Raw genomic sequence first — 18,410 nt, 5'->3', positions numbered from 1 at the left:
GGAACACAGACATCCATTTGTCTGTCAGTGGTTTTCATTGAGAAGCAGCCATAGATTTATTTATGCATTGTGCCTGCACCAAGTGACATTAATTTCCATCTAAGCTCATCAATTGAAAAATGACTGGTTTCCTTCTCTCAGCCACAGTTAGGGTCAATTATCATACACTGATTCAGTGGGTTGTTTATTACAAGATTTAAACTAAAGCTGCATTTTAGGTCTTTAACCTCTTTCTTCTTTAACATTAAAGAATTTTTAAAAAATAAGTCTTACTAACTCGGTGATTTGCTTTTCAGCTCACGAGAGGCCAATTACTTTACAGTAAAGTTATGGTAATTGAAAAAATATTAACATTAATGGAGTTGTTTTGACTGTGCAGATGAGAAAGAAAAGCCTGGGCTGTCAAAGACCCTCCTCCACACAGGCTGGGAGCCACTTCTCACAGAGAACCTCCCTCAGAATGAGTTTCTTCCCTAAGGCTTCCAGAAGAAAAGGCAGCACTGGAAATAATCCAAAGTTTCACATGTACAGTAATTGGCAGCTTTAACACTGAGCAAGGACTACTATCACTCATTATCCTCTCCTGTCTGTCTGCTCATCCAGATGATATTCCAACAACATTCCTCACCTAGACTGTGCTTGTTCAGCCACCCTAAGCACAGGAACATCTCCCTGGCCCTAACATTCCTTGTAACAATGTAAATGGGGCAACAAATCCCCAGTACCTCCTCCTCCTCCTGGGACTCGTTCAGGGGGCCGTTGCGCGTCTCCTGGAACAGGATTTTCTTCATTTTCCGGTACTGCAGGTTGTCCAGCTCCCTCACTGCATCCTTGGTCCTCTGGATGAGGTCTATGAGAACCCTGGGAGGTCGCTCCCGGCGGACAAAATCGTGCTGGGTTCAAGGAAACAGAACACCTCATTTCAGACTCTGGGGTGACACCAGGGACAACGGGGGACTTTTCCTGAAGTGACAGCTCCCGCTTGGCAATTTATCTGTTAATATTCAATAACTGGCAATACCCTTTCTCAAAGACTCCAAACACACTGAGCTGGTGCTGGGGTCAGGTTTTCTGAACTCTCCAGGCTACACAGATGATTTGTCCCTTCCTGAGCTGGTTCACTCAAAACCCACGAGGTGACACTTCAAACCTTGGAGGCACAGGAATGAACAAAACGCATCCAGAACAAAGAAGAATCAACCCATGAAGATTTTCCTGCATCCATCTATTCCAATTCGCACATAAAACCAGCAAGGAGACCACAAAGTTTATTTATACCTAAAGCTTTTGTAGCCAGAATTGAAATCTAATCATGCTCTTGCCAACTCCTGCACAGATTTTAAGTGCAGACTTAATAAATTCTTTAACAGTATTTAAGAACATGATTAAAGCCTCTTCTCTGATTTATCAGATACATTCTTGTGAACTGTACAGCTGGTAGTGGATATTAAAGTCTCCAGTCTTCCCATTTAACCTTGGCTAAAGCAGACAACCTGAATGCACACCTGCCAATACTCTATATGGCATCCCTACAGCTGGGTGTGCTGCTCAGTAGTTCCCACGGGGGATGGCTTTAGGGCACAAACATCCTCTGCTGCTTGTAGAAAAATCTACAGTGAAAACAGAAAAATTTGCGATGGAAAAAAAAAAAGAAATTTTGGTAAAAAGAAGTGGCTCTCTATTGCACATTGCAAATGCCTCAAGGGGCTTTTTTTAGAGCCTCAACAGCTGGAGCCACCTGCAAGGAAATTCTCAGGAGGGTCACCTTTGCCTGCTCAGCCTCACAGCTCTCCTGTGGGCTCAGATCCAGAGTGAATTCATCCCCTGGAGCTGGAGTAACCAGCACATGGAGCCTCAGCCCGCCCTAAAACAGAAGTCTTCAACAAAAGAGCTGAGAGGATGAGCTAATCGTCTTTTAATGATGTGTAAATAAACAAGCAAAGCATCATGCCACAAGCTGATTTCTCGTTTTTAACTGAATTCAAACTTGAGCATTTGAGTTTTGCTAGTGGGGACAGCCAGGCATTTCAATATCCATTTTTTACTTGTAGTGATGGTGTTTATTTTTGAATCAGAGCTAGAAGTTCTAAACATCATTTCACACAGAAACAAAATGAATCATTTCTGCTCCTCAACGCAGAAAACCACCATTTATTTCTCTGTGAACAGTAACAATCTGCAGCTTATTTATGATTAGGAAAAAAAGGAACCCATTTTTATCTCATTGTACATCATTTTTAGAAAGCAGTGAGGCATTTGGAACCGTGATCCTGAACCTAAATCCATTCTATGTGTGCACGCAAATATTAAAATGTGACCACGTGAAAAGCGTAGGGCAGAAAAAGATAAATAAAATATAAATCTAAAATACAGAATATACAGGATTTCAGACTCAGATCTCAGCTCTAATTGTTTGTACAGACTCCAGCCCAAGGTACTCCTGAAATCACATCCTTCAATGAACTCAGCCTGTTCCTAGAGAGCAGCGAGGCTGCCAATCCCCAGGAATGAATCATTCCAAAACCCACAACATAAACCTATTAGCTGGTCAGGGTGCTACAAGTAGAACCAGGGAACAAAACACTGATTATTTGCCACAGCACAAATGTACCACAGGAAATAATAAAAAAAATATATCAGGTGCCAAAGGCAGCACAAACAGCTCCTTCATCATTTACCTGCAGAGGTCACTGGCACCAGCAGCCAGAGAGAGAGCAGGGCTAATAACCAATTTTAAAGAAAGGCAATACTTAAAAGAAAAGCCAAAGCCTGATGGAAAAGGGGCTGGACAGGATTTCACAGCCCCCTACCTCCTAATGGAAGGCTGCTCCTGAATTTCCCAAAAGCAAATCCCTTGGAGTGGTAAACATTTCCTCTATTTCCCAGGTAAACTGAACCCAAATGACTTAAACTGAAACTGATTTACAATTCACTGACAAAACCTTGGCAAACTCTACACACATCACTCCCAGGTCCCCCTCCTACAGGCTCTTGGCAATTATGGACCTGTAAAAACCCCTTCCAAAATGATCCAGTTATTTCCAAAACAAATTTAATTAATTGGGTTCAGTACAGAAACCATTAAAGGGATTTAAACAACTTTGGGGTCTGGTAGTTTGATTAGGGGAGGAAGTCAGCCTTGGCCTGGCCCCTCAATGCTACTTTTAACAGCTAAGTGTGATGCATGAATGGAGGGGAAAAAGAAAACCAAAAAAAAACCCAACCAAAGAGTGGATTTTTGTAAGGGCAAATATTTGTTCACTATCTTTGCAATTATTTTGGTAGACAAACAGATTTTCCCCCAGATTTCTGGAAAGGTTTGATAAATTACCCGTAACAAATCTGTGGAAGATGGCCTTTCCTGAGGTATTTTCTGTAAGCAGTAATCAACAAATCCCCTAAAGGAGTCTGACCTGCAAATAAAAAAAAAAAAAAAAATTTAAAAAAAAAAAAAATTAAAATCTAAATGAAAAAAAAGAAGCTCAGGATCTGGAATATATTCAAACTTATCAGTGCAAAGCAAAAAAAAAACACACTAACTAAATTGTTCTTAAGTTCTAAGGCAGAGAGAGTAACTGGGTTTTTCCAAATTCCAAGTCAATCTCATCAATTCTTTCCCAGTTAGAGGTTGTTAAAGTAACAAGGAGACACAACTATTCCCCAAGCACAAACTGAAAACCAAGTTAGAATTATGTGTACCAGTCACTATTTAAGATTTTACTTCAACTGCTTAACAGCAAAAGACACTGGAATTATTGGGAACTCCAGAAATGCACTCACTGATCCCTGGGAGGTTACAGAGGGAACCCTGTCTCAGTAAAGCTCCTCAAGGCTCAGTTCAACACTTGAGGTTTTATCCCAACTGGAAAGAAGGAAATTGATCTTTTCTATGCCACTGGACTCAGAAGGAGAACAAAAGGCACCTTGGTGACTCCAAGAGAGCAAAAAAGGGCACTGTAAACAAGGGCTTGTCCAGAACACTGACGTGCTGTGTTTATCCACAGCTGTCTCTGCTCTGCACTGCAAATCCTGCCCAGAACGTGGGGACCACGCTGCAGGCAGCAGAGCAAGCTCCTGGAACCTTGAAAAATGGGAAAACAGGGAGCATGAAATAAGGAAACTGGAGTGGTCTCGATAAAATGATCAGCAATTAAACAATTGCGCTGCTCAAATGCCCAGCAGAGAAATGGGGGAACTTCACACCTCACCAGGAGCTTTTGTTTCAAGCCTTCTGCAGACTCTGCCAAGCATCACCCCACAGCAACAATCCAATCCTGGGTACAGGGAACAGGGCAAGCCCTTTGCTCCCAGAGGATAACCAAGTGTTCTTGTACCCAAGCTCAGATTCTGGAACAAGCCTGGAGCACGGGGAGTTATTTGGTGGCCACAGAGCTCTGAGGGCTTTTGGAGTCACAAAAATATCCAATTACCTCCACATTTTCCTCCCTGTCTCCACATTTCAGCTGCACAGCAATGTTAACAACTTTTCTGCCAACAGGGATCCTTGGCAGCTGGAAATTCTGCTGATGCTGAGCCATGGCTGGTTTAACACACCTGAGAATATTTTAATTCCTACAGCAGCTACACCCCAGAATTAACACCTCCACACTTCTAGATTGTAGAACAGCCAGAGTGACAGAAGGTCAAAACTGAGTCAGCCTACACAAGATTTGAGAATACACACAAATCACTGCACCGCAACCAACACATTCATTGTCAGGCTTGAACTGTGCAGTGTCACAGGGCATTTCCAGGGAAATAAACAACAAAAAGCAGCTGTTAATGGTTCTCTTACCATTCACTTGATTGTAACCTAGGGGAATCGTTCTGGGCTATGTGATATAAGGCACTCATTGCATTCATGTTGAAAAGTGGAGGCTTCCTTTCAGCTGGAAAGAGAAAAGAACAGAAAGGTGTGATAAGGCTGTCTGGAAAGAAATGAGAAATGTATGGAAGTATGAGCAGGGTATCACTGCTAAATCTATACTCAGTGCTGTTGTCATCACACTTAGGCTGATTATTTTAATATTCCAAGGTAGACCAGGACACCCACTCAAGGAAAGCTGCTGTTCACTTGGAGAGGGATGACAAAATCCAATGAGAGCAGGATACAAATTATAAGGAAGAGGGTTTTTTTGCAGTAAATTTTACTTTAACTGCAACATTCCACACCTGATCTGCTGTGGCAAAATCAACTGAAACTAAGTAAAACTAATGTTAGGCACAGTTCAGGGTCAGGATATGCTGTATCATTCCCTACAGATCTTTGATGCACTGCTGGAACAGGGGCATTACAGGAAAAAGTGGCTCTCTGCCTCATTTATCACTGCAAGTGGGACAGGTTACCAAATTCACTTGCCAGATGTGCCACAAATGCCCTCTCACTGAAATCCTTCCCAGTCCTTGCACCAAGAGGGCACCTGCCCAGCAGCCCCTGACCTCTCAGGAGGGCAGAACTCAGAGTTCTGGTTCTCACCAAGGTCAGTGGTGCCAGGATTTCCCAGTTCTTTCCAGAGCCAGAGCAGTCCCTTGCCACGCAGGCAAACCACCACATCTCCTTTTCCTCAATCACTGTTTACTTCAGCTACATGAGGAATTAAGACATCAGCATTCAAAGAAAGCCAAGTGCTGTTCAACAAGAGATTTCCTCCCACTGCTGCCCAACCTTGTGTTCAGACAGGGAATCGTGCAAAGGCAAAGTTCGAAGTTTAAAAAAGCTTAATGCTTCTCAAATGGGTATTTTTAAAGAAAGGAAATCCGTTATCTCTGTAAAGTGGCTTTGAGGTTCCTGAGTAAAAAGCTCCACAGAAATTCTGGTACCAAGGCTGTGTCTACAGAGAGCTGCAGAGTCTCACTCTCCTACTGCTGTGATTTACTCCTTGAGAGGCTGTGACACACCTGAACTCCAGACAAACAAAAATCATTGGCCATGCACAACAACAGAAGCCTAAAACTTCCACTTCTGGCATTCTTTATATCAAAATACAGATGGTGTCAGCATGCTGGCACATGTTAGTTACTGGTTATCTACACCATCTCAATTCTAGAGACAACATTTCTTCTGCACATCCCCCCTCTTCGTTATCTCACACATTTCTGCTGATTAAACATTCACCAATGACATTTTCAGTGAACTCACCCACACAATATTGGTGTACTGCTGTTAAGTAGAATCCATACCAAGACTGATTTTTGAAAATAATCTACTCAGCACATGCAGTGACAGTATTCAAACTTGAAACACACACTTAGAGTCTACTCTGTGTACCTGCCATCACATCCACCTCTGCTCCAGGCTCTGTGGATGTGTATCATTTGCCCTTTGCAGTGCAAACCCTTTTCTTCTCCTCACGTAAAGAACCTGTTCATGATGATTCATGGCACAAACTTTTCAGCTGACACTGAAGATTTTTGTTTCAGAGAGCAGGGAAGTAAGAAGAATTGAGAATTAAATGTAGGTCCCTTCTGACACACAATCCTTAGGACACCAGCTCCCATGACACAACAGCTAGGACAACATTCTCAGAGTGCAGCTTGGAAAACACAGATGACAAACCATGATTTCCTCTCACTCAAGAGCAAAATGCTCTGGTTCTCCAGGGAATAACTGAGCACACCAGACTAACAAGAAAGCACAGTGCATTAGTGGCTTGCTCTTAATTTGCCAGCAAGAAAAAGATTTAACTCAACTGTCAGAGTTACCCAAGTCAGGCGTTTTAAAGGGGAAAAACTGATGAGCAATGAGGATCTTCCCTTTGTGCAGGAGCTGCTAACACACTGCAGAGTTAATCACCCACCTCAGCTGCTGTGTGTGCACTCACCTAACTCGATGCATGTGATCCCCAGAGACCAGACATCCACCTTCCCGTCGTACTGCCCCTCGTCCATAGCAAGGATCACCTCTGGTGCCATCCTGCCAACCACAGAGCAAAGGCTGCCTTAGGGCACGCACAGGGTCACTCCAAGCACACCAACTGAGGTGTTCTCATCCCCTTTAGCAAAGCCACAGACCAGGAGAGACAGCAGGGAGCTGAGGAAAAGTGTGCTGGAACTGAACAAGGACTGGCCACACCAGCAACTTGTCAGAGGAAGGGGGAAAAGCAAGAGAGGAAAGGAGGGAAAACCAAAAGAGGAAAGGGGGGAGAAGAAAGAGGAAGGGGGGAGGAAAAAAAAGAGGAAACAGGAGAGAAAAAGAGGGGAAAGGGAGGGAGAAAAAGAGGGGAAAGGGAGGAGGAAAAAGAGGGGAAAGGGAGGAGGAAAAGGGTCAACCCAATAATTTTCCTGTTTGCAGAATATGTTGGCACACGGGAGACCCCCTATTTCCAAAGGCACTGTAGCTGCAGGCTGACAGCAAGGGCTGGGGGAACCCTAAAGGCAACCCTTGCACCCTCCCCCAGGCTCCCCCTGGGCACACCAGGAGCATTTCAGCAGACAAATGCAGGCTGTGGGTGCACCTATGAATGGAACAGGGAAATTGGGAACAGCGGGGACATACGGTGGTCCAGGATAAAGGGATGAAGTGAGGACAGAGAAGCAGCAGGCCCAGCCTGCAAAAATTCAGCCTCCTAAATTGTGTTCTTCCAAAAAAAAGGCTTCCTGCCAAACGGCCTCATTCCAAGGCTGGGCCATGGTGACCTCCCAGCACTGCCTGGGGCCTCTGCCACAAAATCAATGGAGCGTGGAGCTGTGCTGGTCCTCGGTGCTGGGAATGCCAAGGAACTCGGGTGACCCTTCAGCAATTCCTTCAAAAGAGGATTTAAGTAGCTGTGTGACTTCCAATCTGACTAACAGGATCCCCTTTCCCCATCAATGTCTCGGTCCCATCACCTGTGGCAAGTGTGAATTATTTTTAAGCCAATGGCACTGCAAGAGTGGAGCCATTTCCAAGCACTGCACAGCCTAAACCTCTCCTTGTGGACCCTGAGGAAGGACAGAACTCCTGAAGATCTGAACACAGGGATGTCAGGAAAACTGCTTGGCTAATGAAGATTTTATCCAGGTATTATTATTGTATTGTGAAGCACTGGAAATGGAAGAGAGCAGTTTTATAAAGGATTAAAGCACTGCAGGCTTCACTCACCAGTAAGGCGTTCCCACAAAAGAGTTGGCAGGGGAGACTATAGATGCAGACCCAAAATCAGCAAGTTTCACTTGACCTGGTTCTGTTAGGAGAATATTTCCAGCTTTAATATCCCTTTAACATAGAAAAAAAGAGAAAAAAAAAGTAATTTAGCATGATGCAAACTCTGGTGAGATGCCTTTGTCTGCAATTCGTAATGCTGAGACAGAGACACAGAGAGGAATTCACTGACAGTGTTTCAGCAGCAAGCCCAGAGTAACCTCTATTCCCCCATTCCCTGGACAGCACTGCTTCAAATGAAATATTATGGAATATTTTATCCACAAGTGCTACTTGTACATGCCAAAACTTCTGCTGCAGGACAAGTGCTGAAGTCTTGGGTGTGCAAGAATGAACACTCCAAAAGTACAAGAGAGACAGCACAGGCTGTCCCCTTTACTGTCACCTCCACTGCCAACTTCTCTGTACAACAGCCAAAAGGATGGAAAATCTCTCCCACAAGGAAAGGCTAAGAGAATTGGAATTGCTTAGCCTGGAAAAAAGGCAGCTTCAGGGTGACCTAACTGTGGCCTTCCAGTACCTGAAGGGAGCCTGCAAGAAAGATGGAGAGAGATTTATTCCCTGTTTACAAGGGATGGACACAGGGAACGGCTTCCCACTGACAGACAGCAGGGTTAGATGGAAAATTAGGAAGGAACCCTTCCCTATAAGGGTGTGAAGCCTTGGAACAGATGCCTAGAGAAGCTGTGGCTGTCCCTGGACATGTCCAAGGCCAGGCTGGATGGGGCCTGGAGCCACCTGGGACAGTGGAAGGTGTCCCTGCCCATGGCAGGGCTGGCACTGGATGAACTTTAAAGTCCCTTCCAAGCCAAACCATGCTGTGATTCTATAGTACGGCTCAACAGCCACACCAGGTATCAGCAAAATATCTGCCAGCCTTGTGCCTGCAATTAAATAACAAAAACAACAACAATTCCCTCTTTTTCCATCCCCCGCGGGACGCGGGAGCAGCCGCGCGGGGCCTGCAGTGCCGCTCCCTCGCCACCAGGTGGCGCCGCCGCGTCAGGTCCCCGCGCGGGGCTGGACCCGCGGGACCCGCTCCCAAAATCGGGTCCCCGCTCCCAAAATCGGGTCCCCGCTCCCAAAATCGGGTCCCCGCTCCCAAAATCGGACCCCCGACCCCCAAATCCTGCCCCTTCTCCCTCAGCCGCGCCGCTGCCACCGGCAGAGGAACTTCTCCCCGGGGCTGTGCACAGCAGCACAGCGCTGCTCCCCGCCAGGGCTCGCCCTCTCGCCTCCCCTTTTCTGCCGCAGCAGCCACAAAACCAGGAATGTGTCGCTGCTCCTCATTTCTGGGTGAGCAGATTGGCCTTCCCACCTCAGCAGGTAAAAGGTGGAAGACCCCTTGGATGAAATCCAGGTCACAGGATAGTAGGGGTTGCAAGGGACCTCTGGAAATCACCCAGTCCAACTCCTCTGGAGCAGGTGGCCCAGGAATGTGTCCAGGAGGGTTGGGAATGTCTCCAGAGAGGGAAAATCCACGCCCTCCCTGGGCAGCTATTCCAGGGCTCTGCCACCTTCCAAGGAAAAGTGCTTTCTCCGCCACCTTCCATGGAAAACTGCTTTGATTTTTCCTCAGGTAGTTTTATCCTCCACTTACATACTTCCATCCCGATTGTGCTTCCCATCACACCTCTGTGGCCCCTCTGCTACCAAACACCAGGCCGTGCAAAACTAATAGTTTTACTCATTCACATGTAAATATGAAAAATATCTAGTCTTAGAAATACCCTAGCTCAGTGAACTCCAATTATTTTGGCACATTTAGGGTGATATTCTTTAGTGCAACATTCCTGTGTAGCCTTTGCTACCAGGGTCTGCACTGAACAATTGCCAACAAGGCAGAGAAAATGTTGGTAGAATAACGTTTTCCAAGGCTGTTTAAAGTCAGTGAAGCAGCTTTGAGACTCCAGGGAGCAGCAGATGGAAGGGCAGCAGCTCCAGCCTCACCTGTGGATCCTACAGTGGGAGTGCAGGTAGGCCAGCCCCTGCAAGGCACCGTGGGTGATGGCAGCAATCTCCACTTCTTGGAGTGGTTTCTTGTGAACTACGGGAGGAAAAAAAAAATCAAGAAAATAAATGGGACATTTTCCTGAGAAAGTGGTTTTTTTAAAGAAAGGAAACCCACCAATCTGCTATGAAGAGAAATTAGGGAAGAACTCTCCCCCGTGAGGGTTTTAAGGTCCCTCCCAACCCAAACCATTCTGTGATCGTGTGATCTTGGCCCCCAAGGAATGCTAGTTTTTGTAAACTTTGACTTTGATTCCCTATTTTGACCTAGATTCCCCTATTTCTTTGCAGGTGCTGTTCCAGTGTTGAGGTCACATCAACCTCCTGTTCTAAAACCCATCAGTAATTATTCCTGCACACTGCCAGGCAAGGACAAAGGTGATCTCTGCAGGATTTTATTATGAATATTCCAAAACCAGACAGCCTAAAAAGGCACAGATTACAGGAACATACCTGAACACTTTTATACCTTCATTTGACAAAATTAAAGTGTGCGTGCCAATTATCTGTATCACTGGGAAAACCTCACATTCTTCCTAGAGAATGGAGTAGGACAGACAGATCACCTGCACCATCTGCAAATCCCCACCCTGAGGAAATACCCTCCCATCAAACTCAGGTGGGGGGCACTAGCAAAAAGAAAATCCAGGATGTATTGAACTTACCTTCTAGCAGATCAGAAGCTGATCCTAAACAGTACTCCATAACCAACTGCAAAAAAAGGAACATCATGCCTTCAAGTATCTCTTGGAAGCATTTTGAAATTAGGAAACATCTTTACATTGCAAATTTAAATCACATGGCGGCTTTAACGCCCTGATTAAGGGACAAAAAAGTAAGTAGTAGGCTTTGTTAGTTTTCCATCAGAAGACGCAAAATCTGGCTTTATTTTAGTACTGCTCACCACAAACCCCAAGCTATTTCAGTGCCTGTGCTGAGGATTTGAGTGCTGCAGTGTCCACCTGCTCTAAATGCCCCTCACTCACCCACGCCGTGTGCTCCTTCAGGTAACAGCCCTTGTACTCTATGGTGTTGGGGTGCTTCAGCTGTTGCAGAAACTTGACTTCTTTGATGATATCCTGCCATTTCTAATGAAAAAAAAAAAAAAAACCAAAGCAAAAAGTATAAATACATATTTCTTCTTAATCCTCTACATCCTTTCATGCACCACACACTGTAGGACAGGCTGAAAAGTGACCATAAAACTATTTTACAATATGAAGATGGAAAGTCAGTGCTGAAAAAGCACGGCTGTAAATGAGTTGTCTGGGTCTCTGTTGCACTGAGATACCCACGAGATATATTTAACAGCTTGAGGACTGCCAAAAGATTTTTTCCTCATTTAAACTGCAATATATTTCACTTAAATGCTGCTGCTTTGTAAATTGAAGTGTTCAGTGGCCTCAAAGTCAGTAAGAAACTGCAGAGAGTAGCAGTGAGCTGCTCACCTTCTGTAACACAGCACCAAACCACTGACATTTGGGAGATCAACAAGCAAGCAAGGAAAAATGAGTTCAAACCACCCCCCACCCCTGTTTGCTCTTAACAAACAAACACACCCTGCACATCCACACACCAGTCCAAAGGAACAGTGGGTCCAAGTTCCACACAAAAATAAGAGGAACAAGCAACAACTGAGGTGAGACTGAGATTAGCAGGTCTTTGGAATTTGATAGATCCCTGAGTTTCAGAGAGCTGTGCTCCAGTGGCCAGTGTGCTCTTAACACACTTCTTAGGAAAATTATTTCTGATACAAGCCCCATCCAGGCATGCTGAATCCCCACTCGCTTCCTTAAACTGAGCTATTTGTCCGAATTTGCATAAACTCCTTTTCTCTTCCCAAACCTCCATGATTCCCATGGAAAGGAGCAGCAGCTCCTGCATTAAAAGCTGTTCTGTTGGGGTCAAACCAGAGCTGCAGCTCATTTCACTGCCCAGATTTCCACTGGAGCTGCCACAGCTCCTGAATGCACAATTGCCTTTATTCCTCTTACCTCATTCGTTTGCTTTCCACTATAAGACATCTTCTTGACTGCCACCACCTCATTAGTGTGGGAATTCGTAGCCTGCAGTAGGGAAAGAGAAACATCGAAAAAAAGCAAGAAATAGATTGAAAAAAGCTTCATTTTTCCCTGCCTCCCAACGGAGTGAGCTGTGCCTGCAGCAAATGCAGGCTGCCTTTTTTTTTTTCCCTATATTCTTACAAGCTCCTACACCTCAGTGACATCTTCCTCAGGATAAGATTTAACACACAACTATTAGGGCACTTTTTCCTGGTTTTATCTGTCCATAGCCACTGTTCCTCCCTCAGACTTTGTGCCACTTCTCTATTGATATGTAAAAGGCCCAATATTGGACCTACAGAGAACCTGCAGAATAGAGTTTTATTGGAATTGCAGTAGAAACAGTTTTAGATGAACCTTTGGCTAAATGTTTGCCAATGAAACAAATAAAGAGGTGTATCAAAATCACCATGATGTCATCCAGGAACTCCATACAACACTGACATTCTTAAATAGCTATTTCAATTTCCAGCTTCAAGAAGGTGATTCAACCTGGAATTTATCTAAATTAAAAAGCTTTCCTTTCACTGCACTAGATCTTAGGTTTGCAATGAAGACTGTGCAGCCATCAAAATTCTACTTTTCTGCAGCCTGGATGATGTAGGGATGGTAACTGGAGGCTAAAACTTCAGATTTGGAAAGATCTCTCCTTGCCTGGACAGGCACTGCCCTCATTTCTGCATGTTAAGGGTAAAAAACATCAAACTTCTGGACTTAAAACAGTTGCTGATATCTCTGTACCTCCAACCATTTTTGGGACAAAAAAAATTAGTGACAGTTAAAAGCTTAAACTATAATAGGAGCTAAATGTGGTAAATCCTCCTTTCAAGTAATGTATTAACTAATGACATTTTTTGAGGCATGTGGGGACTTCAAAGAAAAACTCTGTTGAGTGAACCAGTGCAGCACAGGAATTACTGAAGAGAGGTGACACAGGCCCCTGACAGCACAGACTCCACAAATGAGACAGAGAAAGCTGAAAATGAGTAACTCTGGGATAAGGCAAAGCCTTCCCCACCACCTGCCACCCTGATTCAGTGCAGAGAAGATCAAGAGCGTTCTACTCAGATGTATTAATGCTTTCTTTCTGCCTGTCACATTAATTCCAAGTAGCTCCACCTGACCATTGTATCTGTCCTTCCAGCTGGGATTTGTCACTGAAGGACACATTGCCACGTTCCCAGAGCTGTGGGGAAAGTTCTGGCTGCACCAAGTGCTTGGGATGCTCCTGGCTGAGACAGCTCCCAGGGCTGTATGAGCACACCTGGGGAACAGCCACTTGCTGAAGCAGTTTTGGGCCTACTTGAGATGATACCTTGAGAAATTATATTGTTATCCCTCAAAATACAACATGAAATACTTATATGACATAAAATTTAAGGTTCCTCTCCTCACAACAGTTCCACCAACACCTCCGTCACTTCACACAACTCCAAACAGTGAACTGGAATGCTTAAAATAACTCATGCTACCTGTGGCCAGCTAGAGGTGTCAGGGATCTTATCTGATACTTTACTGTCTGATATTCAGAAACCCAGTTCCAGTGAACCTGATCCTCCTGAGTGGCTGACCATGATTCCAAGAAGCTTTCATTTGGCTTTAACTGATTTTTTCAATATCGATTCTATTTCAGTCTCACTAATGCCAACTGGATTATAATTACTTCAAATTCCAGTATTTTGGATTTGGTTTTGTTTGATACCAACTGTAGAAGGATCATTTTTCTCATTTCCAGATTAAATTCTCTTGCCTGTATCAATGAATGCCATACATCCTTCCTGCCTGAATTCCCATTCCTCTGAGGACTCTCATTGCTTCTGCCATAAAGGAATTTGCAGTGATTTCCAAGCATACGAACTCCAAGTATCTTGAAACTCCAGTTTGGCAAATGAATTTTCAGCTGCTTAAATTCAACTTTAAGCATCAAACAGCACAAAACACCATATATTTGACCTGGATAGTTGGGTGCACCATTAAGATTATAGTAAACTGCTACTATAAATACAGCTGGAACATTAAAGAGATTAGGAGTGGTTTGGAACCACTTATTTTTGAGATGTGTTATCACAAAATGAATGCACACAAAGCACTAAAACTCAAGGAACACCTCCTTCTACAAAGGCTCAAAAACCACCAAAACCTCTCTTGAAATGAGCCCATTCTCCAAAAAAAGAAAGAACTCCACTTACAAAGTAAACTGCTCCAAAGCTTCCATGTCCGATTTCATGCAAACCCACGAATATTTCCTCAGGATCATCTTTGTAGAACAGGTCAGCTATTTCTGGGTCCTTTGGCACCCCTTTGCGCATGTTGAAGCGTGTTAGGAACTGGTTTGTGCTCTCAAGTCCCAAGCAATTTCTTCCTTCATCGACAGCGCCGTTTGCAGACAGCTCTCCTCAGCACCTGGTGGGAAAGTTCATCTTTAATCTGCTTCCCTTGCACGTGTTTCTGTTCACACTCCTCTGACAGCAAAATGAGAGGAAACACTTCCACCAGCAATAGGTTTCACCATTGCTTCCTCCCTCCAGCTAATTCTTTTTAATTATTAGTGCTATTTAGATAGAGAGATTAAAATGTATTCAGGATACAACAGCACTTTATCTCACACAGGAAGCAAGTGCTGTAGTGACACTGAAGTCCACTTGAATTCAAGAGTCCTGTTGCTATGCAAAACATCCTGTGACAGGAGTTTGTTATTCTTCACGCCGGGCTCCCAATGTGTCACATTTTAGACTCTCTCTGTTGTTCCTCCTACTTTCCTGGGCTGTTTGCTTTGTTTCTCTACTCCCAATTGCCAGCTGGTGCTGGTGGAAAGTCAGCTGCTATTCCACAGCAACACTTTGCAGCCAAGTAATTGTTATTTCTCTATTTATTTACTCAGAGCTGAATGACAGCCAGTGCTGCCAGGATTGTGATTGCTCCCAGCACATGGAATTGCTTTTGAAGAATCCTAAACTCCATGATACAAGGCAGATCTTTGCCACCTTAAACTCTTCCCTTGGCACAGAACTGAGCTGCATCTAAAAGAAAACTTTCAGTATTCATCCCCAAAATTTTATTTGTGTGGGAAGGAAAAAAAGAAAAGGAAACATCCTAATGACAGGAAGTTTTCCATTTCTTAAAAAAAAAACTTGAAAAATCTGCACTGACTCATTAAAAACTGGTATGCAAAGCATTGATGGGGGCCTTTACCCATCTGCTTTTGGCTTGTGAAACACAGCAGAGGAGCTGCAGCTGAGTCACCTGGAGCAGTTTCCACCAGTCTGGAGCAAGTCTCAGAGCTACTTTCACACCTGTGGTTCAGCACCTCACTTACTGAAGCCACATCTTGTCAGTGAACACACATCTTGTCCTGCAAACACACACCAGAACCTTCAGCCTATACCATGATGTAAGCCAGGGACACATTTAATGGGAGACCAGATGAAACGTAACAATCAGATGAATTTAAAATTAAAACACACATAGAAAAAAGGTTTTTAGGTTTTGGACCTCAAGTGCCACTGGATGAATGCAGAATTTTGGCCTGGTGCTGAGACAGCCTCCCTGGCTCAGGGTCAGTGATGGAGCAAGGAGAAGAGCTCACCTGGATAACTGTGGCACCAACCATGCTCCGTGGCTCACATTCCTTGCAGCAGCATTTTCCGGTGCTCCCAGCCCTCCAGATTCTCCTATTCTGCAAAGAAAAACAAGGATCTGTATCTATAAAAAGGACAAAGCTGAAAAAAAACCTCCATCCCTGGAAGAGTCCAAGGCCAGGCTGGACAGGGCTTGGAGCAACCTGGGATAGTGGAACGTGTCCCTGGCCATGGCAGGGGAGAGGAACTGGATGGGCTTTAAGGTCCCTTCCAACCCAAACCATTCCATGAGTCCGTGAGAGGCTGACAAAAGCCGGGTCCACCACTTGACTCTCTGTGCTCTACCTGATGACACACAAGATTCCAGGGAAAGTCCTGGGCTTTACTAAGTCAAACACTGCTGAATTCCACCAGGGAGAGTATGAGCAATGAGAAGATGGAAAAGGAGTGCCAGCCGGTGAGCCCCATCAGCTGAAATCAGGTCACAGTGAGGGATGCCACCCACTGCAGCCACCCATGGGTGCAGCAACACCCCCAAAGAGCCACTGCTGTCCCCTCAGGGGAGTGGGACACAGGGAGAGCTCATGGAAAATGTTATCCTGGAGCTACATGCACAGCAGAAATGCTTCCAAGTTAGGCACAGTGCAATAGTTACACTGCCAAAATGTGAATTAATAGGCACCTGATTTAATGACACACTAACTCATGCTCTCCTTTATGAGGGAAAAAATAAATGAGCAGAAATCTTCCTGCTAAATAGCTAACATTGCCAAAAATGTTATTTTTGTTACTTTATCTCATCACAGGCCAATACTACTACTGAGCTGTTAAAAGGCTATTTGAAGAGCACCAAAAGAAAAAGGTCCTGACATGTTTTGCTTTAAAAAAAAAAATCTCAAGTATAAACAAAAGCCAGATGAATGAAATGATTATTCATTTTCAGATGATTGGCCTCGCCCAAAGGTGCTATATTTACTACAGCCCTGCAGACAGGGCAAAGAATGCAGTATTTCAGGTCTGACATTATTCAGCCAACAGAAAAATCCATCTGGCTTTAAAAAAAGAAAAACAAACTGATGGAGAAAACAATTTATCCATCTCCAGTCAAATGAACCTTTGCCATTAAGAAAGCCTGTTCAGTTCCAGTATTCAAGGTATTTAAAATGGGAGGCTAAATGTCAATACTTAAGAGTTAAGCCCGAAGTAATAATGTCATTTTCCAATTAGGGCAGACATGAGTAGTGAGGCAAGTAAATCTTCTCAGTAAATACGCTCAGCAGAACTATTATTTCCCAGTAATGAATAACAAAAAACTCAGGATGGAAAGTGTATCAACAGCAACTTGAGTTGTGTTGATTGAACACGATCACAGAGTGATCCACATGATCCCACAAACACTGAGAGCCCTCTGCACTGACACCAGCACAGCACCAGATCCACAGTTTGGGTCTTGGACAGTGTAAAACCCCAGACTGACACACATCACACTGCTTCCATTTGGGCTGGCAAGGTCACAGATCCTTAACACCACAACTCTCCTCTAGATGTGTGGAGACTGAAATAAAAATGGTTTCAATCAAGGCAGATCACTGTAAGAGTTGAGTGCCATTAGTAGAAAAAATTTAAGTTCAGGGTATGGTCAATTTGAGCAGATTCTTTTCATTACCAAAGTGCTGAATTAACACACCAAGAAATAATTTCTATTAGAAGCCTGATAGCCGCTTTTCATCCCCATAAAGCAGCATTTGGGACTCTGCATGTCCTGAAGATCTCAAAACGAAAAACCATTAATCACAGTGGCAGTGACTTAGGGGAGTTACAAGTGGCTCAAGATTTTGAGGCTTAGGGACAACAGCATTTTGTTCAGACAGCAGTTTCCTCAATGCTAAGCTAGTCTCCCATTTAAAAACCATGAATTAACTGCTTTTGCTACAGGTGTCTGCACAAAGGTTCTCTCCTACCGCTTACAACTTCCAGGTGCTGCATTAATAACAACAGAAAACACCTTGACCTGAATATAAAGAACAAAACCCAACTGGAAGCACTTTTAAGAGGAGCTAAACTGCTGACATTTCCAAATAATCCATGGATCTAAAATTACGTCTGCCAATAAGATAAACTTGAGAACTCAAAGTGTGTGGCTTGTGAAGACAGAGTTTGAATTGAACCTCTCAGCACCACAGGGCCGTTTCAAATGCGCCCAGAAACGCACAAAATTAATTTTAGTTCCAACTACACCAGGGTACTTCCCAAAACAAGGACAAAGTTTTCCACTTCATGCAGAAAAACAAACTACAGGAAACAGGGTGGACCAGCAGCAGATTCCACTCCGAGGAGGAGCAACATGACATGGCTCATGCACCCATTTTTAGATGCCTATTTTGAGGGGAATAAATTCACACCAGAATTATTTTCCCAAGAATGGCAAGCACAGAGCCCCATTTCATCACTTCAGGCTCTCCAAAACCCAGAATACAATGTAAGGAAGAAAATTCTGAGATAAATTCAGCTGATACCTGTCCTAAGAAACCTTTCGAGCTTGAAGTAACAAAGGTGCTCGAGTTCCCCTGCAGTCCTCACCCACAAACTGACACGGTTTTGTTGGTTTGATTTGGGCAG

At 44.2% G+C, this 18,410-nt stretch overlaps 1 protein-coding gene across 2 annotated transcripts in view; it reads right to left on the bottom strand.

The window, feature by feature from the left end:
* TAOK3 (TAO kinase 3) overlaps nucleotides 1-18,410 on the bottom strand; it is a 74,491-nt gene that overhangs the window by 26,360 nt on the left and 29,721 nt on the right. For both annotated transcript variants that reach the window (XM_066199703.1, XM_066199704.1), the window contains exons 3-13: nucleotides 15,800-15,889; nucleotides 14,403-14,616; nucleotides 12,145-12,216; nucleotides 11,137-11,238; nucleotides 10,816-10,861; nucleotides 10,091-10,187; nucleotides 8,081-8,194; nucleotides 6,822-6,913; nucleotides 4,796-4,889; nucleotides 3,332-3,413; nucleotides 726-893 (exon numbers count right to left, since the gene is read on the bottom strand). In XM_066199703.1, the coding sequence (XP_066055800.1) occupies nucleotides 726-893; nucleotides 3,332-3,413; nucleotides 4,796-4,889; nucleotides 6,822-6,913; nucleotides 8,081-8,194; nucleotides 10,091-10,187; nucleotides 10,816-10,861; nucleotides 11,137-11,238; nucleotides 12,145-12,216; nucleotides 14,403-14,522 (987 nt within the window). In that variant the 5' untranslated portion in view covers nucleotides 14,523-14,616; nucleotides 15,800-15,889. The remainder of the gene's footprint in view (nucleotides 1-725; nucleotides 894-3,331; nucleotides 3,414-4,795; nucleotides 4,890-6,821; nucleotides 6,914-8,080; nucleotides 8,195-10,090; nucleotides 10,188-10,815; nucleotides 10,862-11,136; nucleotides 11,239-12,144; nucleotides 12,217-14,402; nucleotides 14,617-15,799; nucleotides 15,890-18,410) is intronic.

This window comes from Chamaea fasciata, unplaced genomic scaffold, assembly GCF_029207755.1.
Source record: "Chamaea fasciata isolate MVZ Bird 193981 ecotype frontalis unplaced genomic scaffold, bChaFas1.0.hap1 SCAF_18, whole genome shotgun sequence".
Lineage (NCBI taxonomy): Eukaryota > Metazoa > Chordata > Aves > Passeriformes > Sylviidae > Chamaea > Chamaea fasciata.
Note: the sequence above shows the minus strand (reverse complement) of the source record. Positions and strands in the feature narration are given on the sequence as shown.